The 20,862-nt window shown below is 37.1% G+C and overlaps 1 protein-coding gene across 2 annotated transcripts; it reads right to left on the reverse strand.

The window, feature by feature from the left end:
• Positions 1 to 201: 201 nt before the first annotated feature.
• On the reverse strand, positions 202 to 20,453 carry r3hdm4 (R3H domain containing 4). Of its 2 annotated transcripts, none has more exons than XM_057840769.1 (8): positions 20,244 to 20,453; positions 11,410 to 11,567; positions 10,373 to 10,497; positions 10,032 to 10,149; positions 6,136 to 6,221; positions 5,658 to 5,743; positions 5,532 to 5,587; positions 202 to 3,336 (listed from the first exon to the last, which is right to left on the reverse strand). In XM_057840769.1, exons 1-8 carry the CDS (start codon positions 20,297 to 20,299, stop codon positions 3,233 to 3,235), a joined length of 789 nt encoding a protein of 262 aa, XP_057696752.1. In that variant the 5' UTR covers positions 20,300 to 20,453; the 3' UTR covers positions 202 to 3,232. The 2 variants fall into 2 exon arrangements, with proteins under 2 accessions (XP_057696752.1, XP_057696753.1); XM_057840770.1 differs by lacking the exon at positions 20,244 to 20,453 and adding an exon at positions 16,787 to 16,998 and having other exon boundaries at positions 204 to 3,336.
• Between the last annotated feature and the right edge of the window lie 409 nt (positions 20,454 to 20,862).

Genomic DNA, 20,862 nt, shown 5'->3' on the forward strand with positions numbered 1-20,862 from the left:
TTTGTTATTTTCATTTTACTGAAGGCTCGCTCTCCTCCATGCAGCTAGTCACTGGCAATAAGGTGTTACAGAGGGGGTTAAGGGGGTGGGGTGTTGTACAAAAAAAGGAAAAAACATATATTTGAAATATTTAATATGTTAAAGTTAAGTATATATCAAGTAGAACATACCATTTAATCAAACAATGATTTAAATAAAAAAGAAATATGTGAATGTAAAATAAATTAAGGTTCATTCAGGAGCCCCTATGGTCCTGAGGCCCAGGACAACATACCCGGTTGCCCCCCTCCCCCCATCGACGGGCTAGGCTTCAGCACCCTAGTGGGGATAAGCAGTATGGAAAATGAATGGATATATTCAACAAACATTGAGCTGCTGAAATATAGCGGGTGATGTTCCACTCATTAACAGTTTGGGTAATGTTTTGTTCCTTGGTCAAAGTCTTTGGATTGAATAATTACACAGGGAAACACAATTTTTGAGTTTTCGGTGTCACAGCTCTCTTTTTCTCAGTTTTTCTCTAGACTGTCAAGTTTACTTAATGTATATATATATACACGTATATATTATGAAAACCCCTGTATTTTACACATGTACTTGTTTTATATACATAAAAAATGCAAACATTGGCACACAATGAAATATTAAATAGGCATGGCTGCAATGTTTGCAGTATTATAATGCAGTATTTAACACAATTATGTTTTTACAAAGGATAAAGTAGGACGACTTGTGATCAGTTTTGATTTCGCACACAAAAATGAGTTAAAAACAGATGTCAGACCTATAAGATTTTTTTGCCCATTCTATCTATTTATCTATTGTAGGAGAACATCTAAAAAAGTATATGAAGTCAATGATCTCTAGTATTAATACTTGTTGGGGGAGTGCATTATTGTTGGGGAAGCCCTGTTTGGAAAATAAATGGACAGACTGTAGCCTACTCAAAGCAGCAAAACTTTTGACAGCAAATTATTTTAGCACAATTTTAGAAGAAAAGAATGGTTTAGTTAGTCAGGGTTTATCTAGATTTTATTTGGATTTCACTCAGAGTATTGTATAAAAATAAAAATATATACATGGTATCATTCAAACGGCTGCAGCTGTTACTATTATTTGATTAAATAAAAGAGAATAGATATATTTTCAAGGACATTCAAATGATATCTGGATCGTACAGTTACGACATCTAGTGGACAAAACAAAAATAACAGATGGCTCAGCTATATCTATTTTAAAGTCAATGCGAAAGAGAGCAAAAGGATGGCGCGCTGAAGTAATGTTTATTAAATATCTTTTCAGACATAGCTTATTATCATGCGCAATAGGCCAAAAAGAAAAAATATACATATATGGCTGCATAAGTAACAACAGTTGCAATATTCGTTGTAAATGAGCACCATAGCACACACAATTATGTACATACGTAATCTTGTGTGTAAGACAATCACAATTTAAGTACATTGTTGTTAAAATGTTGGCACACAATTAGTATTTACAGTATGATTGGCTAAACGTGTAGGCAAATAAAGATGGACGCGTGATCATTTTGAAGAGTGAGTTTTCTACACAAACCTGAAATTACGACATGACATTCAGAGTGACAAAACACGATCAAGCCTGAGAAATTTAATGTTATACAAACTTTGGTTGCTGGCAACAAAAGGCCAACAGTTCAGGCATTGTTTGATGAAGACACTTTTATAAAAAGAATGTGGGATAATTTTTTCCTTAATAACACGGATGTGTTAATAAGTCCTAGTCAAGTACAAATGTAAAAACTGATTTGTTCTCCTAAGGCAGAAGTGCTTTTTCAGACTGTATACTAAACAGGTCCTATTATTTTTCATATTGATAAGAGGTTTCATGTACAATCAGTACACTGTTTCTAAATATGTCGACGCGAACTATAACTATTTCCATCACCTAGGCATGACTCTGCCTGTAACAACAACAGAGCTAAATGTACACAACCCAGCTGTATGGACTGGAAAACTTTGAACAAGTATTCGACTAAAAGCAGACATTTTGATGCATTGCAAATGAATACTTTTACTGTTATGTGATAAAACTATTTAGAAAACTGCTAATGTTGAACAGTTTTTTTCATTGATTGAAAGAAAATATTTTTCTAGGTGTATTTTTGCAAATACAGTATAATGAAAAAGTTTTTTTTTTTTTTAAACGACTTGGTTGGACCTGATGTAAAGACATCTACTCATTTACCTACAACAAGGAGTGAGACATTTAACCAATATTCATGCGCTAACTACAGTACAGCACTTTAATCCTATATGCCACTTGGTAGTAAAAGTGTTTGTTTCAGACACCTGCGACGGCACAAACTCAATAACAGTAGAACGTTCTAAAATCAACATCACTGCTCACATTTAGAAACATTTTTCTATACATAAAATTGTTCATGACCAAGAATGAGAAGGTCCAGTATCGCGTTTTTCGATAAGGGGTGGAAATGAAAACATGTTTTATCCAATTTCTTGCTTAATTATTAATAATAATAGTTTGATTATGGGATAACTACAATTGTTAGTTTCAGCCCTCATCAAAATGTATGTATGACAGTATACATAGTTCTAATTATTAAACAATTAAAATACTAGAAATGTGTGGTCATAGATGACCACCATATATCCAAATAAATAATTGGGGGATTTTCTCATGCAGTCCATTCAGCAAGTGGATACAGTACATTGACAATTAGAGATACAAAAAAGTTAATTTCATCAAAATGAGACATTCCCCATATTCAACCTTCCCAGCCAAAAAGAATAAAAAGATAACTAATGTCTCAAACAGGAAGAATGGAACCCAAAAAGTTATAAAAATGATAAATGTGAACATGCTCCATATTAGAAAGTAACGTGATGCCATTAAAATTCATGGTGTGGCAGCACAAACATAAAATTACATTGATGAATCTTAGAAATAGTTTTGCAGAAGAGAAGAACATGATAATTATGAATAACTTCCCTTTTAGAAGTACATTGTGCTAAATTACAGCAGTACATGTGATGACTTTGTATGTCCAAACTGCAAGATCTCATGATGACATTCAACATTTCTGTTCTTCATAGATATTTAGAAGTTGTTCAACAGGCCAAACATTTCTTCCTAACCGGACTCAGCCTTGCAAATCGTACAGTTATACGTACAGTACATTTGGCAAAGCTCCTGCTTACTTTAAGGCCAGGCAAGTGAAAAAGGCCTCTTCTCAGCTTCTTTGGTCCAAATAGGCTGACAACAGAAGTGCGGGAGGCAAGAAGTCCTCCTGTTTGTTCACCACTTCAGTCTGACGAGACCCCTTCAAGTTACTGCCTGAGGGATTAAAAATATATTTTAAAACAAATTGTGATGCGACAGTTAATCGATTAACTCGAGTAAGAAAATTCGATAGAGTAAGAAAATTCGATTAGAAAAAAGCTACGATCGTTTAATTAGAGTGGTGTTGTAATGTTTTGAACGTGTTTGCCTTTAGTTTTATTTGGGTGGATAGACTTCCCTCTAGTAGCAACAGTGAATATGACATAGCTCATCTAACATGCCTGGATCCAGCTGCTCCCTGTTAAGACCAACATAAGGTTGTAAGTCTTTGTTTGAGCTAAGATGATTGTTTATGCATTTGTAATTTAGTTTAGAGTTATATTTTGGTGTTCTCCCCGTGCCTGCGTGGGTTTCCTCCAGGGACTCCGGTTTCCTCCCACATTCCAAAAACATGCATGGTAGGCTGAGTGAACACTAAATTGTCCGTAGGTATGAGTGTGTGCGTGAATGGTTGTATGCAGGATTCCCCCAGGATTTTTCCATTCAGATTTAAGACTTTTTAAGACCTTTTCAAGACCACATCCAATGAAATTTAAGACCAATTTGCACCTATCCTGGCATACATTTATGAAATCATGTGAAAGAATCTGTCAGAATAACTAAAAATAACAGCATAAGACAGGGACAAGTAACAATCACTCCAAGGGCATATGTCCCATTGTGCCGAGTTTGACGGTTTTACGGGACAGGCTGCAACGAGCCTCCCGCTCATTCCCTGGTACAGCCTGAACCCAGTCATATTTTGAGTCACTCAACCACAATGGGTTAAATCTGCACTTTCCCATCCCAAAGTTGCTGCGCCAGCGACGACAGTTTATCAGTGACTGACTGTAAGTTAAGCTCCAACTTAATGACGCATTTTCAAAAACGCGGATATCTGGATTTTCCGACCGAAACTGTGCATTTATCGGTCAGAGATCGATAAAATCGGACAAAATGAAAAATAATTTTACGACACAACGTTCCATACTTTTTTGTTAGTTTATTATAGTTATTAGCTCAGATAAGACAGGGGAAAATTAAGACGTTTGATAATGAAATTAAGACTTGTAAACAAAATTTAAGACTTTTCAAGGCCTTGATTTATATTGATCAAATTTAAGACTTTTCCAAGGTTTCAAGACCGGGTACCCTGGTATGTCTTATTGTGCCCTGCGACTGGCTGGCACCCAGTTCAGGGTGTACCCTGCTTTCTGCCCGTAGTTAGCTGGGATAGGCTCCAGCACCTCCCCGACCCTCTTGAGGAAAAGCAGCATGGAAAATGAATGAATGTGTTTGAACAATTTATTAAGAGCATTGTTTAAATAAATAAATAAATAAATAAAGATACGTTAGCATTTAAGCTAGCGGACTTTTGCTATGCAAGTTTGCCACTTGTTCTTTTGTTATACTTGATCCTCATTTATTTTTAATTTTTACACCATTTGAGGCTAAGCTCAGGCATTTTATTTTTAAATGCATTTATTGCTATTGTGAAGTGAAAGTGCAAATGTGCATAATAGGAAAAAACACTAAGGAATTTTATTTTGTATTCACATTTAATGCCCTTTTGAAATTGCAATCTTAGCAAGCCTTTGTTTTACGTCTCCTAAAATGTATTCTGTAATTAAGTGTTCCTACTCCGATTACTCAAACTAATTAATTGATAGATGAATCGATTACTTAAATAATTGATAGCTGCAGCCCTAAAAACAACCCTGGGCTAATAAGTTTTAGGATTAATATACATTTTTCATACTGAAAAAATAGCTTTTATCTAATAGTTTATCTTCCAGAGTTGTTCCAAAGGTTATGTTTGTCAGAAATAACATTGCTCATCATCAATAGAACACTAGACCCACTGACACATGGGCCTTTGTAGAGTATTAGAAAAGAATAGCAGTTAAAGCTCAAGCTACTTCTACCTGAAAACAAAAAACATCAGCACTATAACCTCATTTATGGTTAATCAGAGACGCTTCAAATGGTGGCAGATGTTTGCCGACTCACATTAAACATGGATTTGAATAGGAAACAGGTGGTGCAACATCATTATCGCAACATTTGCGTTCATATTTGAGGTCACATTGAGGTGAGAAATGTTTTGAAATGATTTATCTTGCTCTATTTTTTGCATACAGTATTTCAAAAACCAGATGCAGATGGTTTTATATTCATTATAGGTGGAAAGATCATTAGTTCACGCTCACTTGAAGACACGAGGTCCATGTACTGGCAGACAGCATGGAGCAGCAGCCTTTCAAAGCTGCCACAAACAAGAAAATCCATGTCACGGTAAATCACTTGTACAAGCAAACGCACGATAAGATGGATACCTGCTGGAGAGGTGGGTTGTGTAAACTGAGTGAGGTTGAGAAAGGAAGAAGCTCAAAAGGCTTTCTTCAAGTCCTTCAAGAGTTCCCTGTAAGGAGAATGTCAAAAAGCAGCTAATAATATCATTGTTATTGCTTAAAAAATAAACAATAAAAAAAAAGGCTCAGATAAATAATTTTAAAGTCGGCTACAGAATCCTTAGAACAAAACTGACAGGTATGAACATTTCAAAAGGTCTAAAATGGAGCTGTTTAACCCGTGTTTGTCAAAACTGCTTCACATCTGTTGAGAGAGTCGATCAACCCTGACATATATTCATTTATCTTTCTTGGTTTTCGATCTGAATCATTTATAGAATAGCTGTGTTCTCAGTAAATTTGAATGTATGAAAATGAGCTATTATTAGAATTTTTACATCTAATCTCTACACACAGCTGGATGAGAACTTGAAAAAAAAAAACATTCTGAGGTCACACTCACAACAGGGATTTGTTTCCGTCTCAGAGTTGATCGCAGTCTTCGGTCAATTCTCTGGAAACATTCCTGAGCTGTGAAGGCAGGATTTACTGTGGAAAGACAAACAACCGGCATTTAAAAATCAGAACAATGAATCAACTTGTGCGTTTGAGGATTTAAATGGAGCAAATTTTAATAGATGGGACTAGAGAATTGAAGTATTTTGGTGGAACTGTTAAGTTTTGGGGATTCTTGTCTCATCCTGCAGCTGGTCTAACATGCATGTGAGACACTGTTTATTCACTTATCTGTGGAAACACTCTAGCTTGGGATCTTTAATGCAATGCTGAGGGCAGATCCCACTGAGTTGCAAGGGATTTCTAGGGTCAAAGATCAGGATATCAAAATGTTTATATTTGTGTGCAAATTTCCAAATGAAAGGCTGGCATACGATTGAATACTTTGTATAAAGAACCATAACTCATTTATGAGCAAATGAGGGGTGAGCACACTTTAGAATTTAGTTGCTTGTGCCGGAACTATCAACAATGACATCTTCTTTTAACCATTACGAATGATTTGACACTAGATAAGTACTTCAATCACACTGGTAGCATTGCTTTCCTCACTACACCATCCTGCTCTTTCCACTCCCTTCCTGTTCAACTGGTCAGTTGTTCACAGATAATGTGACGTATGTTACTTGTAGTCAAATACAGTAACATGAATATTCTGCTTTGGTTTGTATTCCTTCATAGGGCAAAATATTTTACCATTTATGATTTGAGTTGTTTCAGTTAAGAAAATAAAAATTCCGCCTGTTGGGGAAGCCGGGGTAATTGATGCCATGGTACTTTTGCAAACAGTTAAGAAAATAAAAATTCTGCCTGTTGGGGAAGCTGAGGTAATTGATGTCATGGTACTTTTTGCAGGAAAAAAAAAAAAAGATTTAATATTTGCATTTGCTATTTCTTGTACATAGCAACCATTAGATATCAGCCATATTATTTCCTTTTTCTCCTGTTCAGAGCACATGCTCAGTGAGTCATTTCAACTTTTTTTTTAATGCAAAATATGACTCTCTCAAAGGTTACTTGAGTGGATTGTGTCAAAACATGTTTACATATTTTTGTGTATATTCAGGATGTCCCAAAATAATTTATACACTCTTTGACTTTAAATAGCTAATATATTTTTTTTCTATTTCAAATTTGATTTTGGAATAAGAATGGCAGATACTGGGCTTGCTTTCGAGCAAAAAAAATTGGTTCTGAAAACATTCTGGAAATGTGAAAATAAAGCTGAAGTGGCAAGACGCTTTAGCGCGAGTTCCACAGAGATGCCCCGACACTCGTCACCATTTCACAAATCGTAGATAACTTTGAGAATCATGGGACAATCCAGTGCATAAGAAGAAAACATTCAGGACGAAAAAGAATATCGACAAGCCCAACTAAAGGGCAAGTTGCTATTGCCAATGTTCAGAATTCCCCATGAAAATATGTTCGTCAACTGTCATGTGAAACAGGCATCCCAAAATCAAGCGCCCATTGCATTTTGAAACGTGTGCAATGGAAAAGTTTTATTCCAGCGCTACTTCATGCTATCAACAAAGATGATGCTGATTGAAGGATTGAATTCAGCGAGTGGGACCGCGCACGATGTACAGGTGATAACACGTTTTCACTGAAAACTATCTGGAGAGTCGAAGCCACACTTAAATTGAATGGCTCAAGAAATCGCCATAACTGCAGTAACTGGGCACAAGAAAATCTTCATCTTACAGTGTAACGTCACTTGAATTTGCCTGGTGTGGTGTGGACTTTCAGCCAGGGGACTTATTGGACCTTTTTTTTTTTTTTTTCCCCGAAGGCACAGTGACTGGGTTGAATTATCTCATGTTGGAGCATCTCTGTTTATTTTTACATTTCCAGAATGTTTTTAGAACAATTTTTGTTGTTGTTGCTCGAACGTAAACCCAGTATCTGCCATTGTTACTCCAAAATCAAATCTGAAATACATTTTTTTTTTCAGCTAAAGTCAAAGAGTGTATAAATTATTTTGGGACACCCTGTATTTATATGTTTACTTATAACATATTTTGGAATATATTAGGTCAAAAGCAGTGGTTCGTAACCTTGATAAAGGCAGCGAACCCAGTCAGTTTCACATGTGCATACACTTATAATGAACATTTTTTTTCAAATTCAAAACCAATATAGCTAAGCTAGCAAGTAATATCTACTGTAAACGAATTTCCGTTTAAATGTCTTCTCATTTTGGCAGTCTGTTTTTAATCCTGTCAAAGTTTTACGTTTTATCTTTACAGCTATGCCTGAAGCATTCACCGAACCCCTCGGGTTCGATCGAAACCAAGTTAAGAACCATTGGTCTAAACTGCTAAAAGTGAGTAATTGTAGCTGGCCTAGACAGAAATATGTGCAACAAAAGAAATAGTGCAATGAAATAATAAGTTAGCAGCTACATTTGTGCAACAATATATTAATGAATTAGAAGAATGTTGGTGTCATGTTTGTCCTACATAAATCATATTAAAACAAAAAAAATTTTCTCTCCCTCATCTTTTTCCATTTTCAAACATTTTTGAAAAAGCTCCAAAGAGCCACCAGGGCAGTGCAAAAGAGCCGCATGCAGCTCTGGAGCCAGGGATTGCTGACCCCCAGTCTAAAGGTTGACTGAATGTGCATTTCACATTCAATATATTAATTAACTTGTGCAATGGCTAATTAGTGCCAGAGAACATGATTTTCCTATATTGGGTTCAATCGGTTCAAAGAAGGATTACGGAGAAAAGTATGTTATCAAACATGAGTAGCAACATGAACATACAAATTGAAGAATATCCAGGCAATTTTATAAATACATATTGAAAACAAATATTTTTTCAGGGTCCCCCAAGGATTGACAAATCTAAATTCAAGACTTTTAAGACCTTTTTTAATGCCATTTCAACTGAAAATTAATACTTTTCTCGCACCCATTATTTAGATAATATTGAATATTAAAAAAATAAAGCACTGAACATCAAATTTAACCTCAATTACTAAGTGTGTTTGACAAAAGAATGCACATTTACTGAAGATACAATTAAAACACATTTAAATATAAGGTCTTTCAGATTTTTTCCCCCAGGATTAAATGGATTTTACACTATTTTTGTAAAGCAACTTCAAAAATTACATTTGCAATGCAACAGGTTTCCCTTTTAAGAGGACCTAGTCAAGGTGGTAGGTTGGTGATTGTCAAGTTGGTCACCTTAACTGGTGATTGTCAAGTTGGTCACCTTAACTGTAAAGTGCTTGGGAAAATCTTGCAATTGGCAGTGAAAGTTTAAAAAACTGCCACTAAATGGCAGTAGTTTACCATTAATTACCACAAAATAAAAAAGCTACACATGACCATTTCCCTTGTTAATTGTAAAGCATCTGAGCAGTTCCTTACGTTAGCACACAGTACTGTGCGATTGCCTGCTGTTGTGATGTTGATGCTAATGATGCTAACAGTGCGCACGCACTAGGTGCATTATGATTTGTAGAGCAGTGCATCGTAAAAATTCTACGAGTCATCTTTGTCATGGATTATAAAAAAACAACTTTGTCACGGATATAATTTAGGTTGCACTGAGATGTTCTTCAAAATTAAAACCACGGTGAAAAAATTCCAGACTTACGACAGCTAATTTAATACTTTTAATACCTTTAATAATGGAAAACTAAATTCAATGCTTTTTAAATTCTTTTAATAACCCGCGGGTACCCTGTTTTTATAATGGCACTAAATATTTCAGCCTCTCCAACTATTTTCTGTGAAATTTGATGAATGATAATGTGAAACAAGGCATTACAGGTTAAACTTTTCAAGAAGGCCAGAGGACCCAAGAAACCTTGAACATGAATTACCATTCCTCTGGTCTTTAAGGAGACACCTGGCAAATTTCTTGTTGGCCACATCCTGCTCAAGCAAAGACAAAAGTCTCTCCTGCTCTTCTCCTGAACAATTCATGAAGTCACTCCATGGCTGAGAAAACAATTAAGAAAAGGAGACTATCAGTCGGTTGACAACATATTTGACATGAAGTGATCTAATCCTGCAGCAGGATCCAATAAAATCCCACGGGCACAATTCAACAGTTAGTAAAGTACACCGAAATTTAAAAAGGAGAAACAGATCACAAGTAACTGGGAGGTAACATTGATCTTTAAAGTTTAAGGACGTACCTAACAGATACATGCAAACCCACCTCAATGTAGTTGTCATTGGTCCAGGCCTCAGTGAAAATAGACGGGATTGCTGGACTGCTGCAAACTTCCAGCTCATCTTTGGGACAATCGTCATCCTTCTCGAGAAGATTGGCAAGAAAGCGTGCTGGTTTTTTTAATGGATAAAGGGTAAAAAAGAATATTCTTGATCAATAAAACACAAATTTAACATGACACACAGGGAGTGACATTCAACAAGTGACTTGCTGGCCATTTGTGCACACCTTGTTTGTATTTTAAGGGGCCAATTTGTCTGTGTAATGAAACTTCCCAAAGGGGAGGGACAATTTGTCCGATTTTGTCACTTCCAACTTTAGGCTTTTATAGAGCATGTGAATCCACTTGGATCAGCGATATCATTTTGACAATGTTCAGTGTGATCGACTTTTTGACGATGAAGCTCCTCGTCATATGTAAAACAATGTGAAATACTGTACATAATTCTGCATGTGTTGTATTGTTTCTTTATGAGTGCTCACACTTGCGCTCTTCTTCCCAATCCAATGATGTCAGCGACAACGTGGCTGAAGCCACTGTGTTAGCAACAAAAAGAAGTGTAGTTTTACGGCTAGGCAAATATAATGGTTGCACACATGCAAATAGTTGAAAAATGTAGTTGAATTGGCTCAGGTTACAGAGACAAAATGGGATTATGTCTCACTCCCAAATTCTCCGTCTGTATTTAGAGCCGTCTCCACTGTGTTTCCTGACCACGGTCAGGTAACCGAGGCAGGAACGCGTAATAGAAAACTTTTTGGCACGCATCACATGTCATAGTGTACGTCCCAGTTCATCTCGTTAAAGGCAGTTGCAGGTTGCCAGGAGATTATGCAAATATTTGGTTTGAACTACCCTTTGGGGGGGGGGGGGGTCACGAAACCTTTTCACACCATGCAACAGGATCGTGGCTCTGAATGTGAGAGCGCTAAAACTGACACTGGAATTTCCAGGATTAGGAAAGTAGGTAAATGTAAAAAGTTATTTTAATTCCAGTTTTCTTGTTTTATAAGGAACTTACTGTTCTCCTGCCTGCGCAGGCTCTTCTTGCCTTTGGCTCTTGGCGTGAGGTCAGAGTTGCGAATGGCTTGGTTAATGTAGAACTGCTTCTTTTTGCTGGGACACGCTCGCTTGGCTGGAGAGTTGGGCAGGGAGGTGCATTTACGCTCCTCAATCAGGCTGGCAACACAAGACAATAATATTTTTGTATTTAAAAAAATAAACGAATTGACCTTAGCCTGAGTTCCTGACACTTATTGTTCCGTATTTTATGCAGACCTAAAAACATTCAATTTTCTCAAAAGTCGACAGTGCGCCTTTGGTTGGTTTGGTCAATCATGGCATGACATTCCCTTCAGCACAGCTCCATCTAATGGATGCATAACGCAACCCCAACCACTACTCCTGCGCCTTATATGAAAACAGTTTTAAAGTAAAATAAAATATAATAAAAAGAAAACAGTTTTTAAAATAGGCCATTCATTGAACCTGTGCCTTATACTTTGATCCACCTTATACTGTGGAAAATACACTTTGCAGAGCAGCACATAATTTATCTTAGTTTATAGGTGCACGATAATTATCGGTCCGATAATAGGAATTATGACGTCATCCCAATAAATCCGATAACATTATTAATAGGCCCGATTGGGATGTGTGTGTTTGTTTCCACTCCTGTTTTGCCAGTATGCAAACTTTTGTTACTGTTGTAGAGGCCTTATTTTTCCATCACTAAGTGATAAACCTTACTATGACAATTAGCAAATGTTTGCATTTTACAGTGTTATGTTTACAAGTTCTTGAGAGGCCTTTTGGTTATTGATAGGCTTGCTGTCCTATAGACCCTACTCACATGACGTCACAACCACGCCCCCGCGCCATATTGTCCGTCAACTCGTCGTGTTGATGCATTACCGCTACGTAAATTCCTCCTATTATGGCGGGTTTTTCTGCTCATTAACATTAATAATCAAAATGGTGAAGGCGTGTGTGGCGGTCGGTTGCAATAACAGAGAAGATAGACGGAGAGACTTGAAGTTCTACCGTATTCCGAGAGACCCGGAGAGGAGAGCGAGATGGACTGCTGCAATTCGACGAGAAAACTGGGCTCCAAACGATTACCACAGATTATGTAGTAGTCATTTTATATCTGGTAAGATGCATTTAATATATATTTAGAGGGTTTTGGGCTGACAACCACAATTAAGATCATTGCTAGGCTAATCGCCGACAACATACCGTTTCAGATTCAAGATGCTTATTTCTTCCACCATCTTTATTTTTTGAATAATATTTAGCTGGTAACAAGTGAAAGAAGCTGGCCTCGTCTACGGATTATCGGTTAAACAGGGGTGTCCAAACTTCTCGCCTTTATGGCGTTCTCTTTCGAACCTAGGGCTCTTGCGAAATACTGCTGCAGTGAAATTAAATTAGCTTCAAGTTGCTTTAATTTCTCGTTGCGTATCTTCCGCGACTGTCTCTTTGCAAATGAGGCAGACACAGTTGTGTATTTTATTGAAGAAATAGTCCAATATGCACCTATCCTTGACACGTCGAGGTCAACTTTTTTTTTTTATTGATTGTCGCCATTTTAGAAAATTGGAAGGGTCACACGGGGAAATGTTGCTTAGAGTGCTGCTCTTAAAGTTTTTCAAAGTTTCTTGAGAATAGGCTGAGTTTCCGTGGACAAGATAGTTGTAGATATCAGGGTAGCAGATGTCAGGCAGAGACGGCGAAGACAGCGGGTCGAAAAACATCGATTTAGGCATCAAATATGGATCTGGCGAATGGATAAACTGAAGCTTTTCCACATAACGCCTTTTATGCAACGCATCCAATGAGTTTACAGCGTCAGATAACACCGGGGCTTCCATGAATTGCTCTATAAATTGCACGACTAATTGAAACCATTGAGAATAGGGCTAAACAATGACGTACAATATGGCGGCCGGATACAGCGACACGTCATTTTGTGACGTTGGTTGGTTAGAGTGCTGCTGCCTTTTAGTGGGTAAATGAGAAGCAGCATTTAGTGTGTAAGGTACTTCATATGCTGGTAGCAGTACTGCTGACCAATTTATTAAGTCTGTGTGCGGGCCAGACGTTATTGATTTATGACAGAGGCTGGGGGCCGGACTTTGGACATGTCTGCTCAACAACAAAGACATTCCCTATGGACAGTACAGGCACTGAAAGATGTCAACGACTGGTTTTATGTTGCTGATGGATATTAGAATATTTTATAAATTTGCTGTTACTTGTTGGTTTAAATTATTATTGATGTGTCGTTTCTAGTGGTTGTTTAATTGTTTCGTGTTAAAGTTTTATTTAATGTGTTAGCTGCACTTTCTTTCAGCTACTTTTTATAACATTTTATAAAGCAGAAAAAAACATTTCATAACTGGTTCACTACTGAGATAAGTAAAACAAATTCTAAAAGTCAGGAACATAGCAAAAACCTTTAGAAATCATTGTTTCCTTTTTCTCTATATGCAAAGGGGTTGTGTGGGAGTTGTAGTTATCGGTTAACAGTGGTGGAATGTAACAAAGTAAAAGTATTTCATAACTGTACTTAAGTACATTTTTGTGTATCTGTACTTTACTTCAGTACAAATATGACGAGGTACTTTTTACTTTTACAGCAGGTATCTGTAAACTTTACTGCACTACTTTTCCAATTGTCACCCACGTTACACGTTACTTTTATTTGTAATCTTTTTTACTCATTGTGAATTGACAGTTTTGTTTTCATGCCCCCGGCGAAATCGATAAGCTCCGTGCAACTATACCTTAATTGAGAACTAGTGGCAGCAACACGAGTACAAGCAAGATTAGGTAGGTGAACAATATATTGACCAATTAAAACCCACCACATTCTTTTACAGTAGATGGCGGTATGCACCTGACAGTTGCTTGTCATTCTCCATTAAACTAAGTTTTGGAGTTTGTTAAGCTTCTTCAATCTTATTGCTTGATTTTCCCCCATTCTGCACAGTTTTAAGTAAAACTGAGCTGTCAATGAATTTTCTGCTTCTTTGAATATTGACTCAGATCTCTTTCTGTATGTGTATATATATTACATTTTTACATCGGGAGAAAATACTTTCACTTTTTACTAGGGCTGTCAAAATTATCACGTTAACGGGCGGTAATTATTTTTTTTTAAATTAATCACGTTAAAATATTTGATGCAATTAATGCACATGCCCCGCTCAAACAGATTAAAATGACAGCACAGTGTCATGTCCACTTGTTACTTGTGTTTTTTTGTGTTTTGTCGCCCTCTGCTGGTGCTTGGGTGCGACTGATTTTATGGGTTTCAGCACCATGAGCATTGTGTAATTATTGACATCAACAATAGCGAGCTACTAGTTAATTTTTTGATTGAAAATTTTACAAATTTTATTAAAACGAATACATTAAGAGGGGTTTTAAATATAAAATTTCTATAACTTGTACTAACATTTATCTTTTAAGAACTACAAGTCTTTCTATCCATGGATCGCTTTAACAGATTGTTAATCATGTTAATGCCATCTTGTTGATTTATTGTTATAAACAGGGGTGCACATAAGTGGTCCGCATGCGCGCATGCGTACTGGACGTAGACAAACGCGCTGGCCCTCAACGGCTTCCATACACTTTTGCGTACCGATGGCTGACCACTGTATTTGCGGCGGACACGAGACAATGTCGAAGAGGCAGGCCACACTGAGCAATTACTTCCATGTTCCCCCACCCCCCGTCAAAAGACAGACAGACGACAGAGACGTCACCGGAGCTACCGAAAAAAAGGACTTTTGCTGAAAAGTGGCTACAGGAGGTACCATGGCTAGAAGCAAATGATGCTCGCACGGAAATGCGGTACAAAATGTGCCGTGACAATCCCAATGTCGCCGATAAGAGCAGCGCATTTTATGTAGGGTCAAAGAATTTCAGCCATCCAAACTTTGAAAAGCACGAAAAAAACAGAGAGCATGTGGCAAATAAGCAAACTATCGATGTCAAACAGGACCCCACTCGCCCTATGGACAAGTGGCGGCGGAATAGGGCCAAATAAAGGTAATGAACAGCGACATGCACTGACAAACGTGTTTTTGCTCGCATTTTACAAAGCTAAACATGCACGTTCAATGAGGTCTTATGAGGAGGACATCCCACTTTTAAAAAGGCTTGGAGTTAATGTGGGAGCCGCATAATGCCCTTTATTTTGAATTGGTGCTTTTTATTTCTTTACATTTCACTTCAAAGTAATGGCAATTTTGTTGTGCCAGTTGATGTTAATCAAGCATTAATTGTTAATATAATTAATTAAAGTTAATTGGCTCTAAGTAAAGCTTGTCATAAATTTATCGCATCAGGCGGGTCGGCTCAAGCTCAGTGAGGACCAAGTCACATCTCCAGGTCCTCCTCTGAGAACCTGGGCAAAAAAATTATGTGCACCCCTGGTTATAAAAAACAAATACAGTACTTATGTACATAGCAAGTAATCATATTTCAAGGCCCTTTATGTATGTATTGTATTTAACTCGATTAAAAATTAATTATGTATGTATTGTATTTAACTCGATTAAAAATTAATCGTTTGACAGTCCTACTTTTTACTTGTAAAGAAAATTTTAAAGCAAGTACTTTTCTACTTTTACTTGAGTACTTCTTTCTTAGATACTTGTACTTTTACTTAAGTATTTTTTTGCACCAGTATCTGTACTTTTACTTTAGTTAAAAAATAAAAATTAAAAAAGTACTGCACCACTGTCGTTTCATTAATCAGATTTCATCTGAATTGTTAGCCTTAGTTGTATTATAATTCATCAAAAGGCTTAAGACACTGTTTAATTATTTCCGATACAAAAGCTTGAAAAGAATATTATATCTACATCCATGACTATCTATCCAAGCGCTGTTGCTCTATTTTTGTGACATTATTTGGCAATAGTAGGGACTTCTCTGTCGGTGTCATACAGACTGAACATTATTATGTCTGCAAATACAGATTGTTTTTCTCGTTTTTATTAAGCAGGTGTACCCAATGAACTGTCCACTAAATGTAGGTCAGTAGGTGTCGTACTGCAGTGGCTGACGCAATGCTTACCATTCGACTTAAATAGGCAACAGAATGTTTGTTAACATGCAAAACATGGATGTTTTAATCAAGAACAACTGAATTAAAAGGCCTATTAAAAATAGCAGATGTATTTTTACCGGCTAACCTCAACAACAAATCTCTTAAAATGAGTCCTAACAGGAACGGAACTCAATCTTAAGAAAATCAACTACAATAATGTTGACAGTTTTATTTAGCAAAGAGAACAATCAAAAGGTTAGCACGGCTAATCTTGAGTACGGGCCCGATATCTGTTCATTAGAAGGGCTTGGGACGCGTCATTCTTACTCACATATAGTCCTGGTCTTCATTTTGTTTTGTCAAAACGACCATTGTATTGGAAATGATCTAGTTTGGCTAGCTTTAAAAAGGGGAAAGCTTGTCAGATGAAAATTAATTCTGTGGTCAAAACAAAGGTTAATAGTGAAGGAGTGGGACTTTGCTTGTAGCGTTAGCGCTGGTGGCTAACTAAACTGTCTTTACTAAAACAACACCCCGGACCCCGCCCCCTGCAGTGCACAGATATTTGACACCGAAGAGGGCTCACTCCCTGTCCATAAATCTCAAACCTTGTCCACACGAAGAAGGGTTTTGGGTAGAAACATTTTACTAAACCGAATATCCTGCAGCTCCTCCCGTAAATAAAATAAAATAAACAAACTTAAGTACAGTACAAATAACTAGTTCAAATGCAAATAAGACGCGATGTTATACTGCTATTTTTGGTATAACTGGATTTACCACATAATAAATTCACAATAAATAATGCACAGTTAACCCTTTCACGCACGAATTGTGATTGTTTTCCCCAAAATGGGTTTTATCACGTTCATATATAGGACATTCACCTCAAACAGGAATATTTTGAAGCCCCCATTTGACACCGAATTATAGTACTGTACAGGCACATGCAGAATGGGGGCGGAGGGTGCTTGAGCACCTGTCCCTTTGCCCCTACATGCCCAAAGTGCCCCTTTTGACTGGGCTTTTTTTGTGTGTGTGTTTGCGTGTGTTGGCTGACCGCACAGGCACGCCACCGAGTACTTTACTTGAACACCGAAAACACCTTTATTTATTTATTTATTCATTTTAAGCCTTCAATTTGCCGCTAAGCTGGCGCATTACCCACTCCATCCTGTTCCTCTGTGACCCGAGTGTGTGGTGAGGAGTCTGAGGAAATCTGGTGGTTGAAAACAAACTGTGTTACCCTATTAAACTGTGTTCGAGCAAACACTGTAGTGAAAATTCTTACTCCAGGTTTATTGTGGGGACTTAAAAAAAAAAAAAAAAAAAAAAAAAAAAAAAAAAAAAAAAAAGCACTTTTTTTCTTATATAGTTTTGTACTTATGAATTGCCGCCCGCTCCAAGGCTGTTTCGACCCGTGTTTCTCTATTCTCTACAGGCAACCATATTTGTCCGTTCTCTACACAACGTTATCTACAAAAGTACACATCTTTAAGTTGTCTAGTAATGAAATAATAGTTTTGAAAAAACTGTGCTGATGGTGGCTCAGTGAACATCTAATTTGGTTTGTCCTCTGATGAACAACAAGATGAGTAAGGAAGTTTTGATATAGTCATAGCCAGAAAGTGTTGATGACAGCGTGGATTTCTATACACTGTTCCCACCTCCCAATTAAAGTCTGTCATAGTCACAGCCAGGGGTGAAAGTGGCTAGAATTTTTTGCCGGAACTCGGACGTGAAGGGTTACCACGGAGCCAGTAATTTTATTTTTTTTGCTTTTTTCATTTTGGGGGGATCAAACCTCTGAAACTACTGAAATGCAAAGAAAACTGTTTTAGCACAGCTATTTCTATAACTGATTTTCATTCAAAATAGTATTTTTTCAATGATTTGCAAAATAAAAGTTAACAAAAACATCAATAACCACAACCTCCAACTCCTAATTTTTATTTTCCCTCATCTCCTCACATACTAAATGCCATATCTCAATTTTAACTACTTAAGAACACAGGATGTATATTCAAATTGAAGTTAATGAAATGTAATTTTTTTTTTTTTTTAATAATAAGATATAAGTAACATACATTCAGAAAAATAAGTACAAATGACTTATATTATGCAAAGTGAAATGGAATATCATTTTATATATATACATATGTATATCGCATCAATTCAAGCTTTTTATTTTGCTGTTCTGCAAAAAATGCACATTTGAACCACTCAGAGCTAACTATCTCTGCTGATCACATGTAAGTATGTCAGCCAATTGAACGGATAAATGAATCCAGGCGTTTTGCTTTGCTGCGTGCATTCGCACAGTGACGTGACTCATCATCGTCAGACTCAGATAGCTGCAGCAGCTGGGGAAACCTCTATGCCGTCCATGGAATAAAATAAATAATAAACGGATTACGCTACACAAGCACTTTATTATGCTTGTTGTTAACACTTGTGTATGCAAATCTGATGTTGGTAGATTGTTTTCTTCTTGAAGGTGAAATGCATGTGTGGCAGCTTAGCATTTCTTTCTTTTTTTTTTTTACATAACAATTTGACGGTTGATTTCATATTTTCGGAATCAAAGCACCGTCTACCGGAACAGCATTGCGCCCTGAATCTTATTCCAGAACTGCTTTCTGGCCCTGAATCTTGTACCGGAACTGCGTTCCTGACCGTTCTGGCCCACTTACAGCCCTGGTCACAGCCAAATATACTATAAAGCTAGTTAAACTGGAAGTTATGTTGTTGTAAGGTGTATTAAATTTTTGTTCATGTGCCTTTTTTCATCTATGAGCACCTGCCCTTCCATCGGTCTCTGCACAGCCCTGGTACTGTATTAGTGTTGCCTGCACGTATTTTGCAAGAGGAAATTAAAAAAAAAAAAATACCGTAATTTTCGCACTATAAGGCACACCTGACTATAAGTTGCCACCCACTGAATCCGACATGAAAACGACTTTTATTCATGGATAAGCCACACTGGACTATAAGCCGCAGCTCTCTTCACTGTATTATGGGATATTTACACCAAAAGATATTATCCGTTAACACTTTATCTGACAGCGGTATGATACGACTGTCATAAGACCAGAACCACTGTGAAGCTTTGGCTGCAAAGCTTTATTGCTTCAAGAAGCTTCATTTGGCCATCACTACTCCCTTGGGGGAGACAGTCAACCTCTGCTGCCACCTGGTGTCAACACTGTTGTAGTCCAACATGCCTCCTAGCATGTGCTACAGATGTAAATAACAATCAAAATTCATGTTCTGTGCTAATTATTTCTTCAGTTACTGTTCCAGTTGTTTCATTAATTGCAAGTTATGGTATTTGGTAGCACTTTATTTAACAGTGGTGCCATAAGACTGTCATAAGACAATTATAATTATGAAATGAGAATGTCATGAGCATTATTGAATGCTTATGACAGATGTCATTTAGTGTTATCCGGCAAATGATCTCACTTTTGAATGATTGTAAAAGATCTGAGTTGGCCATAAATGGAGTTAGTGACATCATTTGCTGGATGAGGGGCTGGAAGCGATCGAAAATCTCTTCCAGCCCATCCCATTTGGAATGGGTTGGACTTCGATTGCCATCAATAGGTGTTTTCAACATCAATGTCCCTCTGTACTAACAGAACACAAACTATGTGACCCGGCCTGTCAGTGAATGAATTAACCAAATGAGATGAGAACTTTGATTTCCACTCTAGTTAATCAGCAATGAGACAAAAAAAAAATACAGTTCGAACATTGATGTATATACACCCCTAGAATCTACCTACCAAATTTCACTCTGATCCGTCCACCAATAATGGAGGATTAGTGCCTTCACCAACATAAATCAAAGAGTCGAGCCACTGCTCCTCATCTTTAAGAGGAGTCAAAAAAGGTCACTTTGGTATCTGGTTGAATGCTTCCAGGCATGTGACACGAGGTGGACGGCCAGGGAAGACTGAGGACACGCTGGAGAGACAGTCAAAATTCAGCACTATTATGTTTATTAAATTGAGTTCATTAGGGAAGGTGATCCGAAAGTTGTGGCCAGCAAATGTATGCCGATGTGTCATATCGTTTCGTGAACATTAAAAAACGTATTTACATAAAAATATAGAAGTCTATTAAATGGCAGTTTCCATTAAATATGCATATTTACTCACACCAAGAAATATCTGGTAGCAAATATTTAAATGAAAATCAGTGCTTTTTAATGAGACACGAGGGTTAAGTAGCACTTATTTTCTTTCAGCCCTTTCAGATCTGGCACACAGTAAACAAACTGGAATTCCAAAAGATATTAGATGACACAATAGAAACATTATTCTTATCAATGACCATAATTATGTAAATCCATTAATTATAAAAACATTGCGCCTACAAGACGCATCACATCAGCTTATTGCA

The sequence above is a fragment of the Corythoichthys intestinalis genome, chromosome 7 (genome assembly GCF_030265065.1).
Source record: "Corythoichthys intestinalis isolate RoL2023-P3 chromosome 7, ASM3026506v1, whole genome shotgun sequence".
Lineage (NCBI taxonomy): Eukaryota > Metazoa > Chordata > Actinopteri > Syngnathiformes > Syngnathidae > Corythoichthys > Corythoichthys intestinalis.

Bases quoted from the DNA above. Each gene is read 5' to 3' on its own strand.
- r3hdm4 (XM_057840769.1), bottom strand. From the start codon at position 20,299: ATGTTGGTGAAGGCACTAATCCTCCATTATTGGTGGACGGATCAGAGT. The intron at 10,498-11,409 runs GTAAGTTCCTTA...TAAAAAAACCAG, and splicing joins CCTGCGCAGGCAGGAGAACA to CACGCTTTCTTGCCAATCTT. The intron at 5,744-6,135 runs GTGAGTGTGACC...TTCTCCTTACAG, and splicing joins GACGGAAACAAATCCCTGTT to GGAACTCTTGAAGGACTTGA.